This window comes from Myodes glareolus, chromosome 4, assembly GCF_982192425.1.
Source record: "Myodes glareolus chromosome 4, mMyoGla1.1, whole genome shotgun sequence".
Taxonomy (NCBI): Eukaryota; Metazoa; Chordata; class Mammalia; order Rodentia; family Cricetidae; genus Myodes; species Myodes glareolus.
Genome location: NC_142029.1, coordinates 78,465,558 through 78,484,787, shown reverse-complemented (window position 1 = coordinate 78,484,787; position 19,230 = coordinate 78,465,558). Strand labels below are relative to the sequence as shown.

Genomic DNA, 19,230 nt, shown 5'->3' with positions numbered 1-19,230 from the left:
AGGACTGGGTAGATGAGCCGGTGGGTAAGCGTGCATGCTGTGGAGCATGAGGACCTGAGGTCAAATCCCCAACACCCATGTATAGAGCCAGGCATAGCTGGGCATGCCTATAATCTCAGTTTCAGATTTGGACAGATATCTATCTATCTATCTATCTATCTATCTATCTATCTATCTATCTATCTATCTATCTACTCTCTCCATACACATATATCATACATGTAACATATAAGCCAAAAAAGTCAGTCAAGTAATGAATTAATAAAAAGTACCCCTGGAGTTGGGCTCATCAGGCAGGTTAAACAGCTCATCACAAGCCTTTGTGAACCCATGTTGTTTTAGCTCAGCATCCAGAGCTATTTTCTCCACTTGGTCACCCTGGTTCTTTGGGGATGGGAATGAGGCTAGGGTAAATCACATGAAGAGAAAGCAGAATTTGCTACTGAGATACACAAAGAAAATAAGACACAGAAGAAAAAAGCATCCCTAGGTCAGGGGTCAAAACCTGTAGTCAATCCCAAGGCCTCCAAACTTCACTACAACACATGAATTTTCTGTCTCTATTTTTTTTCCTGAGGATTAAATAAAAGAGTTGATGAGAGCACATCAGGTCCCTCCCAACACTACCCCATTCGCTACTGACTCTACAACCCTGGCCCTCCACAATAGAGCAGGCTGAGAAGCCATGCTATAAATAGCCATGGTAAAGCCCCTTGGCATACATAGAGCAGGTTATGCACTCCTTGGGGCGAGGAGTTCTAGAACACTCTTGCCCTCACCTCTTAAGCACTATAGGAGACAGGGCTGCTGCCCACTCCAAAGGATTTTCCTCCCAGACTGGAAACTGGCCCTGGTGACATATTATAAGAATACTTTCTGGCTTGATGCTTTGGCAAACACAGCAGACAGTAAAAGTTTCAGGGTATTTTAAGGTGAGCAAATATGCTAGTTTTGATGACTGGGCTCTGTTGGCTCAGTGCCGAATCTGTGCATCTAGAGTTTGTGTGACTTATGTCCCTGCTTGGTGTTCCTTTGAGAATTAGAGATGGCATTGGTGGTGGGAGTGAGGGACTGAAAACTGTGATTCATACTTTTGAACAAACTTTGTAGATTTTCTTGCTCTCTACTCAAAAGTGTAAGGTATGATGTAACCTGGAGTTATGTTTTCTAGCTGCTAGGTAGTTTGGGGTCCAGCAACCACAGTTTTCAGTCATTGGAAATTTTTATTCATTTATGTGTGTGTGTATATCTCGGTGTGCCTGGTGTGTGTGTGTGTGTGTGTGTGTGTGTGTGTGTGTGTGTGTGTGTGTGTGTACTATGATAGCGTAGACAGTATATGGAGGTCAGACAAACCTGCCTTATCAGTCCTTGCCTTCAACCTTGTTTGGTGACAGGATTTCTTATTGTCTGCCACTGCATATGTCGGCTGTATGCCTCCCACAGCTTCAGGCTGTTTACTCTCCGGTCTCTGCCTCCCATCTCCATAGGAACACTGAAATTGCAGATACACCTCCAGCTTTGTGTGGGTCCTAGGAATCTGAGCTAAGGTCCTCACATTTGCACGGCGAGTGCTTACCCACTGAGCCATCAGCCCAATCCCATTGTCTTTTTTTCCAATCAAGTAAAACCATCTGGTTTTTAAAGTTAGAGTAAGATGATAGTTTGACCCAACAAACTCAGGAAGCCAAGAGTTCTGAAGGATTACTGAACTCCAGAGGTCAAGAGGACTGTAAGCATTATAGAGCTCGACTCCAGGTTCTGATTTGAAGACAGACCCGTGGAATGGAACCAGTAGACAATTTTGCCTCATTCACAACAGCTCGGGTAATTTATTATGCTAAGAAATAGAGCTGCTTGCTCTGACAAGATGACTTCTGTGATTTGGTTGCCAGAATTCCAAAGGATAGAATTTTTTGAATGATGAGATCTATTCGATTAATCTTGGAGGCCTCTGTTGTGATACTCAACATTGTTCTTCCCTGTTCCAACCTTACTGTATAAATGATGATGTTGTAGAACACTGAGGCCACGATCATTTTGTCACTTCCTCCACTGTCTTGTTTGATTGAATCATGAGAACTGGGGAGGGTAGAGGGACTTTTCACCAATACCACTTATTGCATGGCTTTAAATAGGTAACAATGTCAAGTTTGAATGAGTTGGTTAAAATGCTAAGTTCTGGAAATCATCTCAGTATAGGAACATAAAGAGGACAGTGTCTCTTGCCAGTGAGTTTGGTTTAAATCTGTCTGTACCATCGGCAACCTGCCTGTGTGGTTTATCTTTACTCTAGGCATTCCAGTTTCTCTGTCCCACTGACGTAAATGTGAAACCATCTCTACTGTCCCTAACAGCCATCTTTGTCCTCTCTTCTGTGGAAGAGAGGTCTGAGGGTCTACTCTCACACATCAGCTGTGTTCAGATGCTCACAACCAGAAGAAACCCTGGCTGTACCGAGAGGGTTCCTTCACTGTCTACATTTTCTTCTGTCTTAGCAGAAACCCAGGGACCATGCATGATCCTGTGGAAACATTACAAGAAGGGTATTGAAGTGGCTTGGTTATAGAGTAATCGCCACTGACCTGGAAACCTAGCTATATTACTTCTGAATAGTCAAGTTTAAACAAAAATTAGATTGAAGTCTCTTGCTGGAAGATTAACACAGTTCACACAGTTTTTGGATGATCCCAGTTCTGCTGTGAACCAGTTCTAAGCTCTGATGCTTCCAGTTGCAACCAAAATGTAGTCTTCCATGCTGATGCCATTCTACACACCAGGAAATCAAGATCTCTAAGGACGTATATGTTACAGTGCCTCTAAAATAGCATCGGCTTTGGGGTTTATAATTGGGGTTCATTTTCTCCTGGACAGCTACTGCCAACAATAGCTCAAGACACAACTGTAGTACTGATATGAGTGACACCCCTGTGTCATCAAGTAATTTATTAATCTACTTTCCCTTAAATGAGATGAATTTACTCATACCAAGTTTCTCTTGCAACAGTACAAATCTTGCATTCGGACTTATTCCATTAGTGCACATATACATTTGTATGAACTCCCAGTGGTTGTATCGGGACATACACATAGACATAAATGCATAGGTCAATAGACTTTGGAGATATTAGATATGATAGTATACAAGAAATGTCCACTGTCTCATTCCTGCTGTTACAAACATTATTGGATATTTTATTTATTTGTGTTTGTAGGGGAAGTCTAGATCGTGTGTGTGTGTGCGCGCGCGCATGACTATATAAAATATCTTTCTAAATCAGTTCAATATCCATCTGAGGTCTATAGGGTCAGTATGCTGATATAGAGATAAAGAGTATGGTCTTAGATTCACCTGCCAATCAACTCTGTTACTAAGTGTCTGACTGGAACTCAGACTGTCTCCTTAACTGGATTCTGAGTCCTTAACCACAACCTTCTCCTATTTAGCTCTTGTGACAATCCGAGTATCTAAGTTCAGTCTCTCTGTTTTTATAGACAAGAACACTAAGGCCAAGGTGAAGTAGTCCATCCGGAGCTATGCTCAGTGTTTCCATTGTTGTGTTTTGGCTCTGACTGAATTCAGTCTTTTCCAAACAGATACATTAATGCAAAAAGCAGAAATCGGCTGCCTATCCACAGATTGGATCATTTGGGAAAGAAATTGTATTTTTAAGCCATAAAGGAAAGCACTGCTTCCCTCCAACTGAAATAATCTCATTGGGAAGGTTATGCAAAGAATAGACAAGTACTGGGAGCTTATTATGTGATTTTTTCCCATTTATTAATTCACATAACCTTTCCCAAGCTGTGGGTAGTTTTCTTTTCTCTGTCTTGCAGAGGAGGCACTGGGAAGTTAAATAGCTTGGCTATGGTCATACAGCTAACACGATTCATACTAAGATTCACCCTCCAGCAGATGGGCCGAACCTGGGCCTTGAGCACTCGGATGATTGCCACATTAGTTTGTTTGAGTTCCATGTGTTTAGCAGGGAACATCAGTAGGGACTCTCGGTCCCTGTCCTAGTTGTCTGAGGCTGGAATCACAGCAACTATGATCACATGAACAGACCCCCTAGTTATAGTTAGAAAAAGAAAACCACATTTTTCCACGGAGGTGATTGAAATGGCAAGATTTAAGGTTGATTTCTAAAACAACAACTAATAAACATAAAAGCTACAATCAGCACATTTTTCAAAAATCTTTGGCCATTACTAAACAGGTTCTAGAAAACCCCTTCATCATCCCATTCATACTCACTAAGCGGAGCAATCCTCCCTAATTTGTCTGTCTTAAACTGATGAATCATAAGATGTCCGTGGCCCTGGTCTCAGAAGCCGTCTCATCTTTCTGTTGGCCAGCCAGGCCAACCTAATTAGATGAGCTCCAGGCCAATGAGAGATGCTATCCTCCAAAATCAAAGTGGGTGACTCCTGAATACACCTGAGAGTGACTTCTGGCCCACTCAACACACAGACACACACAGACACACACAGACACACAGAGACACACACAGACACACACACACACGGGGGGGGGGAGAGGGAAAGGCTCAAAGTTGTTATAAAATGGAAACACATGAGCATTAGAATTAGATGATGTTTGTTCATTTGTTCATTCAGTCTTGGTTGAGTTGCTCATCGACTAAGTGAAGTATTTCATTTCCTGCATCTCAGTTTCCTCTTTTGCCAATGATGCAGCTCCCTCTGCCTGTCTTTTTCCTCTCTCAACTGTTAGTAGATTGCTATGATACCGAAATGGCCTTTGTAAACATGATAGTGCAGGCTAGCTGCAAGTGGGCTTAACATGGAAATTACTGAACAATGTGATTCCGACCGGCAAAGCCCACCCAGGTCCAGACACCTGAGGCTGGGAGCATTAATCTCCATCTGCAGTTTAGATGACAGTGTTTATGCAGAGACGGCTGAAGCAAAGCAGGGCACGGGACACGTGATTAGAGAGCAAATGCTTGCACATGTGGCTTTCAAGGTGCGCACTGTGTCCACTGAGGAAATGGTCTTGCACACACAGCTAGAAGAAGGTGAGACACAATTCTGGAGATTTTATTGCAAACAATGCGAAGTAGCATGAGAGGTGTGGAGGGAAGGAGTAAGCAGGGGAGGCAAGGAGTTTACAGTTTACCACAGGGTTTCCACTTCTCCTTATTAGACCTTATATTTCAAGGTTTGGCGTATGCAGGAGAATAACCTGCCACTGACTATAGTCTAAAGCATCCAAATGCCATTTGCAGAGTGTCTAGGCGCCTCTGTCCGAGCCCTGTCTGGTGTTTTGAGAGAGAAATCAGTCTCTTTTTTTTCCTTGTGTGCAAAGGGCCAGCAGTCTCCATGGAAGGGTTCTGTTTTTAGAACTGATGATAAATGTGCGTGTGGGATCCCGTTAAGCTGGGAATTCCTTTGAAATTCTCATTTCTCTTTCTCTCAGCTATCCATAGATAGATCCTGGCTACATTTGGGTCTGAAAGCTCTTCAGCCTGACTCCCCCTTGAGAGTCATGTTCTTTTTTGAAAGGCGGTTTTTAAAAAGTGAAGGCTGTTTTTTCACTCAGAATAAGAATATTCTCCAGCAGGGAGGGTATTGAAGTAACGGAATCCATATGTTGAGGCCGCCAGCTAATGCTCAGCATATGGGCCAGCGAACTTTGCAGGCAGAAGTATGCCCCTGCTTTTAGGCAATGCCCTGGAAACTCCACAAAGGGATATTGCTCAGGTAAGTCATGTTGGAGGCACAGCTTCAGAACTTCAAAGTACCATCCATTCCACGAAGTGTGAGGTTCTGCTTGGCCTTCAGATTCATAGCTCTGGCCCCAAGCTCTCAGAATAGCAGAGGGACTCAACCCTGGGCTTTCTATATTCCCAAAGAAATGGCCTTGCAAAGGGCTGTCACTCAGTATATCCAGATGGTTTCTTCCATTCAGTGGGAATATCTTCCCTCCACAAAGATCACACTGCAAAGTGAGCTAGAACTGGGGAGAGCCAGGAGGCCTGGTCTCCACAGCACAGACCTGTACCTAGAAATGATTGTAAGGAAATCACTTCATTGTTCCTCCTCATCTGGAAAGTAAAGAGGCAGGTCAGGGTGATCTCTGAGACCCCCTTCCCAATGTCACAGTGTGGAACTGAGCAGCAACCTACGTCCAGCTAGAGAGGATGAGGAAAGCAACCCCAGCTGGTTGCATCTGGACCAGTGGGCTCAGTCCTTGCCCGCATCATGTCCCAGTGCAACTGTGTGTACCAAGGGCTAGGCACAGAAAGATTGAGGGTGGGGAGGATGAATTCCTGGGGAAGAATTAAGCCCTGATTCCCAGACTGGTTGGCAACAGCAAAGTGGAGGTGGAAACACCCCCTAGATTGTTTTACTGTTTCCCGCAGTCCAGGTTTTTGAATGTGCCCAAGCTCAGCCTCCTATCCACAGAGGAGAGCTCAGCTCCCTCCTCTCCTTGACCCTGAACCCTTTTCCTTACCCTTTTCTTCCTTCCATTTTTTTTCGCTCCATGCTGGTTCCACTTCACCCCTTTCCCTCTATAGCCTCCGCTGAATTTCTCGGGACCCGCCTTGTCAGGATGGTTAGGAAAGCTGTACCCCAATACTCTGCCTTCCCCCTCCCCGAGTACTCCCTCTCCAGCCCCAGGCAGGCCTTTTGATCTCTGTATTCTGCTGAGCACAACTGTGGCCTCCTGTCTCATGAGCCCATACTCAGAGCTGCTGCACCAGGCCTGCCTGCGAGCCGATCACCATGGCAACGAGCTTTCCCTCCATTATACTATGAACAGAAAATGGCTGTTGGAAGGAAGAGCTCAGTGTCTCTATGACCCAACCTGGGTTTTTATAGGAGGGTGGAGGGCAGGGCTGGTGCTTGCTTCATAATGGCTCTGAGGAGCTCCGTCTGTAGAACCCAATGTGTACTCGTCTTCGCTTTTTAGATTTACTTAAAGAGAGCAGGGGCAGAAGGAAGCTGATTTCAAATGAATAAAGAATTCTGCTTCCCTATCCTAAAACTGTGTTTTCATGAACAGTCGTTATCTGCTCTAAGGAGATAAACAAGAAGTGGAATGAAGCGGGCATTGGTGAGATCTGGTGTTATGTATTTTTTTCTTATCAGTACCATGGGGGAGACTGAGCGTATGGATATTCAAATAAAAATTCAGGGAAAGTAGCCCCGGGAATGCAAAGAATCCCACGAAGCCCAGGCTGTGGGGTTTCAGAAGCACAGCAGACTGATTGACCGTCCTGATCTTTATTTCCATCTCCGGAGATAGGTGTGATGGTTATATGTTGCAGGGCAAAGCAGACTCTCATCAGCACCCCTGCTTTAGAATGGGGCTGATTCACAGTGATCAAGCATGGCAGCATAGGGAATGGGCAAGCTAACCCTATGCTTAGTTCTAGGGTGACAAGCTGCCCGCCCTAGAGACACTTCAGACTGATACCCAAAAGGAACTGGCTGGCCGGCTCCTTCTGTGAACACAAAGCATAACTGTTTACGCAGTGGCCCAGGGGATCGTTCCTCTTGACAGCAGATAGCATGTAGGAGTGGTCTGGGCTGTGTCTACTTCTGGCTACAGGGCAAAGTCACTTTGATAGTGACAAGTTCTCAGAAGCCAAATAAACCGCATAGTCCTTTTTAAAGCTGAGTTTGAAAATCCCATTTTTGAATGAAAGCTTTAGGGTTTGATCTCAAATTTTTAAAGGCGTGTTTGAACTCAACTTTTTTCTTTTTCTTTCTTTTCTTTTTTTCCAGTTTCCCTGCAAGTGGATATTGTTCCCAGCCAAGGAGAAATCAGCGTTGGAGAGTCCAAATTCTTCCTGTGCCAAGGCAAGTGTCTTGGGTCCCATCACATTCCAAAGCTTGTCTCCAAAATCCGTCGCTCAGAGAGGAAGCCGGGGGTGCCAAACCTAGAATTCTGGCCACTGCTCTCCTCTAGGTCAGCAGTGTAACCACTGCAAACCATGTTCAGAAATTTTCTCTTCATAGTGAAGAGAAACACTGTCTATGTTTCTGCTTGACACTAGGGCATCTCAAAGGGGCTTGTAGGAAAACCAGCATATACCCCAGAGAGTGAATCATCTCAGGTCTTGTATCTTGTTTCTTGTCTATAGCCAGTTCTGGAATGCAGAATAAATTTAGAAAAGAATACCTCTATAGATCAGGTTAAGGTTTGTTTCTTAGAATAACTCAGACCTTGAAAAGTCAAGGTTTTAGAAGTGCATTGAGGATGAGTGCCACCGGTTGGGAAGACACATAGCTTGGTTTTCTACAACCAATTTGGTCTGCCCATCACCACCACACACGTGCACAACGCTGGGATATGTCAGAGCTGGCGTTCTTATTGCTTCCTTAGGACATATACCCTGATCAGAATTGGGAAACATCCAGTGGAGGAGAGTACGTGGAATTAGTCTTCGAGACATTTGCAGATGACATGCCTGGAATTTGGAATGTAACAGAGACAGGAATGAACCGAACTAGGTGTGAGCTGCGGCATTTAACAAGCAGCTTTGGGCGAAAAGGAGCTCTAATTGCCACCATGATTTGCATCTGATCAGAGGGCTGTGGCCGATGGAAACATTTTCTCCAGCTCTGCCATCATTACAGCAGTTTCAATGATCTGAAGATAGCGCCTTAGTGCGCACAGCACATCTTGCAAATTGTGATATTTATTGAAAATGTGATAAACCCCAAAAGGAAGACCGCATGTCTATACCAAGCATCTATACAGGGCTAGGCAATGCAGGCTGGTACCCACAATATAGGTAGAGGGACAAAGAGGGAGCATTGGCTTGGAGATTCCTTCACCCTGACTCAATCTTGCTTTTAGGCCACTGAGCAATAGTAGTGTCCCTCACAGGTGCCCAGAGAGAGGGGCATTGCTGATATCCTGTCTCCTCAGAGCATATAAGGGATTGCCTGGGGCAATAGGCATCAGGATGTCCCTCATACAGTCAAAATGGCTGGAATCTTAACTCTTGGATTACCCAGTTTCTCTTATCTTCAACTCAGATGATCATTATCCACCCTCTACATCCTGGTCAATTGGTTCAACTCAACTAGATCCTGGAGCTCAGGGCTCAGATAAAATAACCCCTCTTAATTTCCCATCCCATAATATACATTCATCTCCAGCTTAGTGCATGGCGCACAATAAGTTCACAGCAAATATTGTCCTTCCCCAAGGACAAGACCACTAAAAAACATGACAGGCACAGGTAGCTGGTGAGTTCTTTCAACTCTAAGAGATGTTATGATATAAAACAGACACAGAACAGAGCTGCCAAATGTTTGATGATAGAGATCCCTTTTCAGCCTTCCAGTCTCTGCCATCAGGAGCTCTTACTAGGTAGCCACTGATACTCCGGAAGGGATTAATCTTCTTACGTTCTGTGCTCTGAAAGTAATCTCTTCCTCCTTAGTGGCAGGAGAAGCCAAAGATAAGGACATCTCCTGGTTCTCCCCCAACGGGGAAAAGCTGAGCCCAAACCAGCAGCGGATCTCGGTGGTGTGGAATGACGACGACTCCTCTACACTCACCATCTACAACGCCAATATCGACGATGCCGGCATCTACAAGTGTGTGGTCACGGGCGAGGATGGCACCCAGTCTGAGGCCACTGTCAACGTGAAGATCTTCCGTAAGAGCCCTCATGTGTACTCTTTACCCCTACCCCTGTTAGAAAGAAACATGGGTGTGTAGCAAAAGCAGAGAGATGGCAACAGGAGGACCAGTAAGAGTCTGTCCCTGAGATGCTAAGAGTTCTGGTTCATGGTTGGCCTAGAACGCATAAGGCTGGTTTCCACTGGTCTTATGAATCTACATTCCCACTGTCCTCCATTCCAGAGGCTACACAATTCCTAGAGGGCTACCATGGGTTCTTCCATGACTTCTAAATGATAGACATACAGTTTAGGTTTTCCCTTTTTAATCCCACTTCCTTTGCTGGTGATACAGACCAGAGACCTAGTGAGATGCGGTATTATATGCAAATACTTGATACTGCTCAGAAAAGGTAGTTTCCATTGCCGCTGAAAGCCAACCTGGCAGTGACATCTCATTGCCTTCTTAATAGGCGTAGTACTGGCTCAAGTCATGATAGGTGACAGCTAGCAGGTAGGTGTCGAGCAGCATAGCATTTATTGCCATTCAGTGTGCTCGCATTCTTCGGAATTCTCTCTGTTGTAAGGAAATTGGGGTGGGGTCAGAGTGGAAGACCAAAAAATAATCAGTGACCCTAACTGTCACTGTAGGATAGATGTGATACTCACCACTGTACCTGTGTGCATCATCACTACAGCAGGGAGCCCATTCCCCTCTAGAGACCCCTTAATGCTAGCTGCTCTACCTTCATCCAAGACCCAGTACTAAGCTGAGCAGGAACCCCTCCTATACCACTAGATTGTGGGTGGAAACTGGCCTGGGATTGAAATCAGGCAACACAGTTCTATGAGAAGGTATGGTTTCCTCACACTGCTCCTGATGCTGCCTTTCAGAGAAGCTCATGTTCAAGAATGCACCAACCCCACAGGAGTTCAAGGAAGGGGAAGATGCGGTAATTGTATGTGATGTGGTCAGCTCTCTGCCCCCAACCATCATCTGGAAACACAAAGGCCGCGACGTTATCCTGAAAAAAGATGGTAAGACCTAAGTTCTCACGAGCTATATGGTCCCCTAGATTTCTACCCCTGAGGGAGGTATTCCATTTAAACACAGATTCAGGAGCCTAGAACCCACATGCAAATTCTTGGTCCCAAATAGATATATATCTGTAACTGGTATGTTCGGGCATCTGGTTGTCTCTCCAGAGCAGAAGACATATCCCTAGTAGACTTATCTCATCTGTATTTATGGACCAGTGGTTACTTTTCTCATTTCAGTCTAAACCCCAACCTTGAAGATAAAAAAAGGACAAGATAGCCAGGCTGTGTCATGTGTCTGTAATCCCAGCATACAGAAACTGATAGGAGGAATGGCTACATGTTTGAGGCTAACCTGGGCTACATAGTGAGTTCCAGGCCAGAATCGACTACATGGTGAAACTCTGTCTCATAAATAACAAAACACAAAATCAATAAAAGGCTAGAGCAGGAGGCCCAATTGCTTACTTGCCTGATTGTGGAGTTGACTGACTGACCTTGGATGAATCTGCCTCTTGTCTCTTCCAGTCCGATTCATAGTCCTGTCCAACAACTACCTGCAGATCCGGGGCATCAAGAAGACAGATGAAGGCACTTACCGCTGTGAGGGCAGAATCCTGGCCCGGGGGGAGATCAACTTCAAGGACATTCAGGTCATTGTGAATGGTGAGGAGCTCTGTCCTTCCTGTTCTCTCCATGGCTACAACCAGGGTTCCCTGGAGACCTTCTCTTCCTGTTCCTCTTGGGTGTAGACCTGTTCTGACTTATTCCTGCATCTCAACAGAATTTCTTCCTACTATCATAACCTCTTGGAGGGGAGATTAATGTGTTAATTTTCACATTAACATACTAGTTTTTGGTGTCTTCCCTCAATTGTAGATATTAAATGCCCTTCATTGCAGGACTAAAACCTTTCCCTGTTGTACTAATCAATCCCTCTTCATCCCTAGTGTCCTTGATGTTATCATCATTAGGAAGTTGGTCTCCTTGGTTTGATGGGCAGAGAAAATATTGCAATCAATTCAGATCTCAGAATAGTGAACATCATGGTCCGTGGGTTTATTAATCTTAATTTGCAGTGTCAAATAAACACACCCGTAGCATCGATCTGCCACTTGCAAGATGTTTACAGGAAATGATAATGTCAGTACTAAGAAAATAAGTAAATCACATTTGAATTGTTTTGGTTATCGATATGTGCTTTCTTGCCAAACTCTCCCCCTCTCGTCCCTTCGGTGGAAACGCGTTGTGCACGAGGTTGTTTATGACAGTTGCAGAGAAATGCCACTCTGCTGAGCTACTGTCTTTCTGAAGCATACCAACCTGAAAACCACCAGGAACTGCGTTTTCTAACTTTTGCCAGCATGGAGAGCCTCCTTTTAACATTGAGTGTCCGTCCCCTCCCCCCCCCCCGCCTTTGTAGTTATATAGCATATATTGATTAAGAAAAAAACACCATAACAAACAGCCGCTGAAAATCAAATACCGCATGAACATGAGTTAAGAGGTAATATAATGGCTAGAGTCTTACAAAACAATAATGCACATTTGTGGGCAAATTTTTTGGTAGGTTGACATTAATTATGTATAATGCCATTCGAGTTTAGATCACTTACACTGATTTGATAGCTGTCCAGGTCTTTTGAACTCCAGGTGGTGACTCTGTGGCCCACTGACCCCCAGATGCCTCTTCTCAGGGCCATCGGGTACTTTTCAGTTGTGTACAACTGTTCCTGACATTCTTCTTTCCTTCAGTACCGCCCACCGTCCAGGCCAGACAAAGCATCGTGAATGCCACTGCCAACCTGGGCCAGTCTGTCACCCTGGTGTGTGATGCTGATGGCTTCCCAGAGCCTACCATGAGCTGGACAAAGTAAGAAACTAGCTTGTGCCTTGTGTCATGGGTGAGAAGAGAAGGGAACCCATAGAACCCATTGTCTGTGGGGTTTTCAGTGGCATGAGTGTGGGCTTCCTAATGTATCAGGGTGAGGGATGATTCTTTTCTGGGAAGTTCTCTTGCTCTGTGTCTTTGGTTATCGCTTTTATTGTTTCATTTTCAGTCTTGTGGGGGCAGGTCCAGAGGGTGTGACTTATGAAGCTGATTCTTTGAAACCTTTGTGAAAGATGTTGACAGTCTTTGCACAGGCTCCGAAGATTGGGGGAAGGCATAAAAAGCATAAAACGGTGGATGCTACTTAGAGGTCTTCGCCCTTTGTGTAGACTGAGCCTGTCCCATCAGCACAGTCTGTGTTCTGTGGACGCTGATTGGAAATGAACCTCTTAACTCCATGCCCAGAATCATCACCCTTTGCATTTCCGAACGATGCAGGGATGGAGAACCCATAGAAAACGAGGAAGAGGATGATGACAAGCACATCTTCAGCGATGACAGTTCTGAGCTGACTATCAGGAACGTGGACAAAAATGACGAGGCTGAGTACGTCTGCATTGCTGAGAACAAGGCTGGCGAGCAGGATGCGTCCATCCACCTCAAGGTCTTTGGTAGGTACAATGCAGTGCAGGTCAAGGTCACAGTTCAGGCTCAATTGCTCCTACTCTTCACACTCTATCCATCAGTAAGGCATGCCCAGACTACCATGGCATACATCCCAAAGGAAACCATTTGCTTCCGGTTCTGACACCTCAGCCCTAGTCTAGAAAATCATTCAATAACACACGATCTTCTAGCTGGTCTTTTTGCTCCCCATCTCGGCTCCCCTCAGTTTTTTCTACTCCTGGTAGTCAGAATGACCTCTATGCCAATCCTCTTTCCAAGATCCCTGTTGCAACTGAAGTAAAAGCCAGATTAATCCCATGGCCCAGTGCACCCTAACCCCGTCTTGTACTCTTGTTCCAGCTTTTCTTCTCTCTGCTCCATAGAGAAAGCTCTCCAGCCACAGCAGTCTCCTTTCTGTCTCTTCCTCACACCAAGCTAATTCCCTGTCTCAGTGTCCCCCATCTCAGGGGCATTGCTTTGGAGACTATACTGCTTGCAGTACCATTGCCCAAGACAGACCTGCCAAGAGTGGCCTTCTTGTTATTGTCAGCTCAGGCACATTTCCATGAGTCCTCCTCACCTCGCCTCTCCTATTGCCTCTCCTCATCCAAGCTGCCACTCTAGTGACTGTCCTCAGGACTCACTGTTTCTTCTCTAAGCACCTAACAATTCCTGAACTAATCCTCCTGACATGTTTGCTTTGGGGGAATGGCTTATCTTCAGTCTCCATTAGCATTCAAAGTGTATTGGGAGCATGCTGGCTGTCTTACATTTGCTTTATCCCTGGTTCTCAAAACAACTCCAGATTCACTCAGGATACTTTGCCTGATGGGTCGCCTAACCATTTTTTTTTTGCCTCCTTTACTGACATGTGTGCCACTGTGTGTCATAGAAGGTCACAGAAAAGACTATCATATCTCCATCCGCTTTGTCCCTATAAGCTCAGCAAACTTCCAGGCATTTCAGAATTGAAACGTGTTTTTGGCCTGCGGGTGCAAAAAGGGGAGTTGTTGCAAAGAAGGTGTAACCTACTGGCTTTCAAAGATCTCTGCTTATCTGTCTAAAAAGCACAGATAAACTTCTGTACCGTAGACCGTGCTGGTGAGCACAAGGCTGGAGAGGGTTCTCTGGTGCCTGTCCCTCCCAGGTAGCTAAGTGCACACATAGGAGCCAGTGTTGGGACCTGCGTGTTTAGCCTGATGGAGAGAACTATCTGTAAACATGCTGTTGAAAATCAGGTGCTTTAATGCAAATGGTCCTGGTAATCACAGACAAGCCTTCTCTGTTCACCGATGACACCTACAAATCGGTCATGGGAAAGAACACCAAACTTTATGAAAAGCATGCTTATGTGTGTGTGTGCATGTGTTTGCATATATATGTGTGTGTACAGCTGCATGTATGTTGGTGGAGACTGCTCATTCATTCCAGTTGCCTTGATCCAAAATATTCACACAGAAACTGTATCCATTACAACACTGCTCGGCTAATGACTTTAGCATATTGCTATCTAGCTCTTATATCTTTGGTTAACCATTTCTATTAATCTGTGTATCACAACATGACTGTGGCTTACCTGCAAGGTTCCAGCGCATCTGTCTCTGGCAGTGGCTACATGGCTTCTCCCTGACTCTGCCTTCTTTCAGTTTAATTTCCCCTGCTTAGCTCTGTTCTTCCCTATCACAGACCAAAGCAACTTCTTTATTAACCATATTCACAGCAATAAAACATATTAACAGCATACATCATCTCCCATATCATATGTATATGTCCATGAGGATGGAAACCAAAGGTCAACCTTGGGTGTCATTTCTCAGGTGCTGTCCACCTTGTTGGGAAGACAGGGTTGTCATTAAGCTGCTGGAGAACAGTCTGTCTTCACCTCCCTAAGTGCTGGGATTATAAATATGGCCAACTGTACCCAGGGTTGCTTTTCTTTTATGTGGGTCTAAGGATCAGAGTAAGATTCTAACGTTTGCAAAGTAAACACTTTACTGAATGAGTTGTCTTCCCAGTCCATTAAAAAAATAAATAAATAAACCACCATTCTCAAAGGTGTTTTCTCTCTGCTTCAAATTAATCAACCCCCTTCATCCTGTTTTCGAGATTGTACAGAAGGGCAGGTGCATTTGTTAATTTATCCCTTCATTAAAGAAATATTGAGCGCCTTTGCAGCTAGATAGAGTGGCTAGAGCGATAAGTAGAATTGGACTCCGAGAAGCACAGAGATAGAGATAAACATATAAACATACAGAAGAGAATAGATAGTGTCAATCAGCACCATCCATTTGAGAGCTTACTGTGAACCCAGCCACTGCCAAGTTTAAAATAAAATATCATGGAGTCTGTTCCCATCAGTAGATTCACAAGCATGTGTAGATGTCCAACACTGACATTTTAAGTGACAGCCCCCTATAATGACTCCATAGCAACAGCACGATGTTGTTTTATAGGAAAAGATTTCCTATCCTGTGTGGCATCAGTTAGTCATCAAAATGATGCACCGCTTCGTTTTGAATGGTGGGATAAATGCTTCAGGCATTACTTGGAAGACACACGCTGTGCTGCCTGTGAGCTGCCGCGGACAGGCTCTGCCCGGCTGGCTCACACACATGCTTTCAGCACCTAGGACGTTGGCAGGAGCGGTTGAATAATGAAAGGAACAGCCGTTAGTTCATGTGACTGATGCATGACCCATGTAATGGGGAGATGATCCCGGGATAAAGTTTCCTCTCTTGTCTCTGAGGACCTGTTAAAGCATTGTTCCCATAAAGTAACGATAATAGCAATCCCCAGCCCAGGAGTGTTTATTCCACGCCTTGCCACATAACCACAAATTAGCATCTGCAGTCCCCATCACAGCCCTCTGAGGCAGACTCCATTATTGCTCCTATTTCACAAATGAGGGCAGAGAGCTCAGGTGCTCCTCATAAGGAACCATGATTCAAAGCAAAACCATGGCTTCTTGGTCCGCACCCTGGGAAGGCAGTGATGGCTACATCCATGCAGTCCGTCAGTTCCGGTGCTAAATCTGCCTGTGTAGGAAATGGACAGAAATAGGAGAGACAACATGCTGTCCCTCAACCATGATACTGCACATAGGTTCTCTAGATGCTTTCTACTTGAAAGTACTTCTTAACCTGAGAAATTTGTAAACAGCCTTATTTTACAACTATGATTTTGGTATGCATATACTTTTCCACTTATAAAAAAATGAAAAGCATATTTGCATACCAATGAGATGGGTATGCTTGTATTAAAGAATTAAACCTTGGCCGAATATTTGATATTACAGAACACAGAATGTCTTCAGTGTTCTTCAGTGTTGCTTGATGTTTTTGTTTATAATCATTGAGACCGAGAACACCACTTTGCATAAATACACAGTACAAAACGGCAGAAATTTGTTTCGGACCATTTCAAAAATTGTTGGAAATTCTGTCTCTAGTCCCAAGCCAAAACTCATTGAATAATTTTTTTGTGTGAAACTCAAGTCAGCAACTCAAACAGCAATTTTTAAAATCAAGCATTCGAACACAATACTATCCAAAGATACACTAATTTGATACTTACATGCCGAGGAAGGATGGTAGGAAAATATTTGAAGTCATTGTTTTCCATAATTAAGCCATTATGTCTCTGTAAGAGCAGAAAACTTTGCATGTGTAGTAAAAACACTACAATTCATAGCATACAATGGTCTTGAATCTGAGCCCAAGGCTTTGCAGCCAGTGTTTGTTGGCATTGTGTGGTGGGATGGCATTTACACGCTGAGAGCTCAGAACCAAGGCTGCGGTGAAGTCACACAATGCAACGTGGGCAAGCACTGCCAGAAGCAACTTAGATCCGCAGTGCATTTGATTTTGAATTAATTTCTGGTCTTTTCGTGTCCGGAAACATTCTACTATTGCCAAACTTTTTCATAGCTTCTGCTTTGCAATTGGGTAACTTCACAGGGTCATAACCCAGCATCTAAGAAGTTGCCCTGTGTAACATACTCAGCTCTATCTTGTTCCTCTTACATTGCCACCGTTCTTTTGGTAGCAATGATTGACTCAGGCAGGAAGGACAAGCAGCAAATGAGGAGTCTTATGGGGGCCATGGGAGAATGAACAGAAGAGATAAGGCCAGAAGAAGTAATAAGGAAGAGAAATGAGGATGGAGAAACAGGCAAGAGAGGATTTGTTTCCCCAGTCTTTATCCTGAATGGACACAGATAATCATCCCTACATCCCTGTACATCTGCATCTGTACACACACCACAATTTCTTTCCCGAGACCATTAGAATGTTCTCTAGACAGCACAGTGGGGCAAACAGAGGAGAGGTAGCTGGGCAGCGAGGAAAACATGGACCTGTAACAATTGTGTCAAATCCAGAATCAGAATTCTCTTCAATGATCCAAGGAGAGCTCATTCAGCCGTCTTGAACTCCTATCTCTCTCCTTTGTGCCTTCTAATCTTTCTTTCCCTCCTCCCTTCTCTTGGCCTCCTCTATTGGTTGAAGCAACTAGTATGAGATCAAAGAGCCTGGTGAAAAGGAGCCAGCTGGCTAGGGCATCTTTCTTCGCTCTTTATCTTTTCCCTTCTAGATTGCTGTCGTGGGTGATCCCCCTAGGTAGGTTTGCTCTGCAACAGTGAGGCTTAATGGTGTTAAAGCAGAAAGAGACCTATACCTTGGGTGGCAAAGAAGAGATCAAATCTCTGATGGCTTCCGAGTGGGTAGCAGTCAGTATGTAAGGAAGATGAGTAAAGCAGAAACTATTGCTATTATAGAATGACCCCCAATGATGGAGACCTGCTCTGGCGTGTGTTGCCGTAGTTACCGGCTAAGGGCTCCTTTCCTTAAGTAGGTGCATTCTGCATTGGCTGAGAAGTTCCATCTCTATTCTCTGTGGGTCCTTCTGAAAAAGTATGTTTTGCCTCTGCAGATAATTATGCCTGTGCTAATGATCTTGATGTCTCCTGGTGCCATGAGCTGAGGCAAGTTTAGTGGAGGCAGAAGCCTTGGCTATCTGACTCTTAACTAAGGCAGAACTTGTGGGTAATAGCAAGAGACCCCTGGAGGCTGAAGGAGAAAGTCTTGGGGCTCTCCTTGGACCAGGCTCCCAGACACTGTTGAGCCAGGATTGGACATGGCTGTTGCTGAGTGGCATATTACAGGACAGTGGACTGACTAGTCCTCACAGGATTGTGAGGAGGGTGGTGGTTTGAATGAGGAATGCTTCCCATGGACTCAGGCATTTGGACCCTTGGCTACAGTTGTTGGTACTGTTTGGGGAAGTTGAGAAAGTATGACTCTACAGTCACTGGAGGTAGAATTTGAGCATGTATGGCCTTACTTTGGTTCCAGTTGACTCTCTGCTTAGTTTAAAAGAGGTGATGGCTCAACTTCTTGCTCCTGCTGCTCTGCCTAATGCTTGCTGCAAAGCATTAGAGTTCACCAGGAGGGACTCTATTCCTCTTGAACCATAAGCTAGAACAAATCTTTCTTCTATAAATTGTCTTGGTCATGGCGATTTATTACAGCCGCAGAAAGGAGCTCATGCAAGGAGAGATTGCAACCATTGGAGGCGCTAAGTCTCAGCGAGGCAGGGAAACCAGAGAAGAATGCTGTGAAACCCAGGAGCGCTTGCAGAACTTAAGCTGGAGCAAGGACAATGGGAAGATAAAACTCGGAGAGATCCCTCTTGGTGCTAGCAGCAGAGAAAGGGAATCTTTGCAAGCAAGAGACACTCTCCATAAGTCCCTATTTGCCTGGTACTGCTTTCTGTCTTCACGTAGTGGATATGGTTCATGATGGTTGGGAATGTGTGATATCAGGAACATGAGACCAGCCTGGCAATCAGGAAGCAGAGAGATCACATTTCATCTATGTACAGGAAGCAGACAGGGAATAGGAAGTGGGGTTGGGCTATAAAATCTCCACCCCCAGTGATGTACTTCCTTCAGCAAAGCTCTGACTCCAAAAACTGCCATAACCTTCACAAACAGTGCCACCAGCAGGGGCCAAGTGTTCAAACCTATGAGCCTCCGGGGGCATTTCATAAACCTCACCACCCGTGAAGGCTCTGCCTTCCTCTAGCGCTGACAA

The 19,230-nt window shown here is 44.8% G+C and overlaps 1 protein-coding gene across 12 annotated transcripts in view; it reads left to right on the top strand.

The window, feature by feature from the left end:
- Positions 1-19,230, top strand: part of Ncam1 (neural cell adhesion molecule 1) — a 293,616-nt gene that overhangs the window by 220,264 nt on the left and 54,122 nt on the right. For all 12 annotated transcript variants that reach the window (XM_087905637.1, XM_087905636.1, XM_087905635.1 and 9 more), the window contains exons 2-7: positions 7,753-7,827; positions 9,423-9,641; positions 10,498-10,641; positions 11,170-11,307; positions 12,397-12,514; positions 12,971-13,143. In XM_087905637.1, coding sequence (XP_087761763.1) covers positions 7,753-7,827; positions 9,423-9,641; positions 10,498-10,641; positions 11,170-11,307; positions 12,397-12,514; positions 12,971-13,143 — 867 coding nt within the window. The remainder of the gene's footprint in view (positions 1-7,752; positions 7,828-9,422; positions 9,642-10,497; positions 10,642-11,169; positions 11,308-12,396; positions 12,515-12,970; positions 13,144-19,230) is intronic.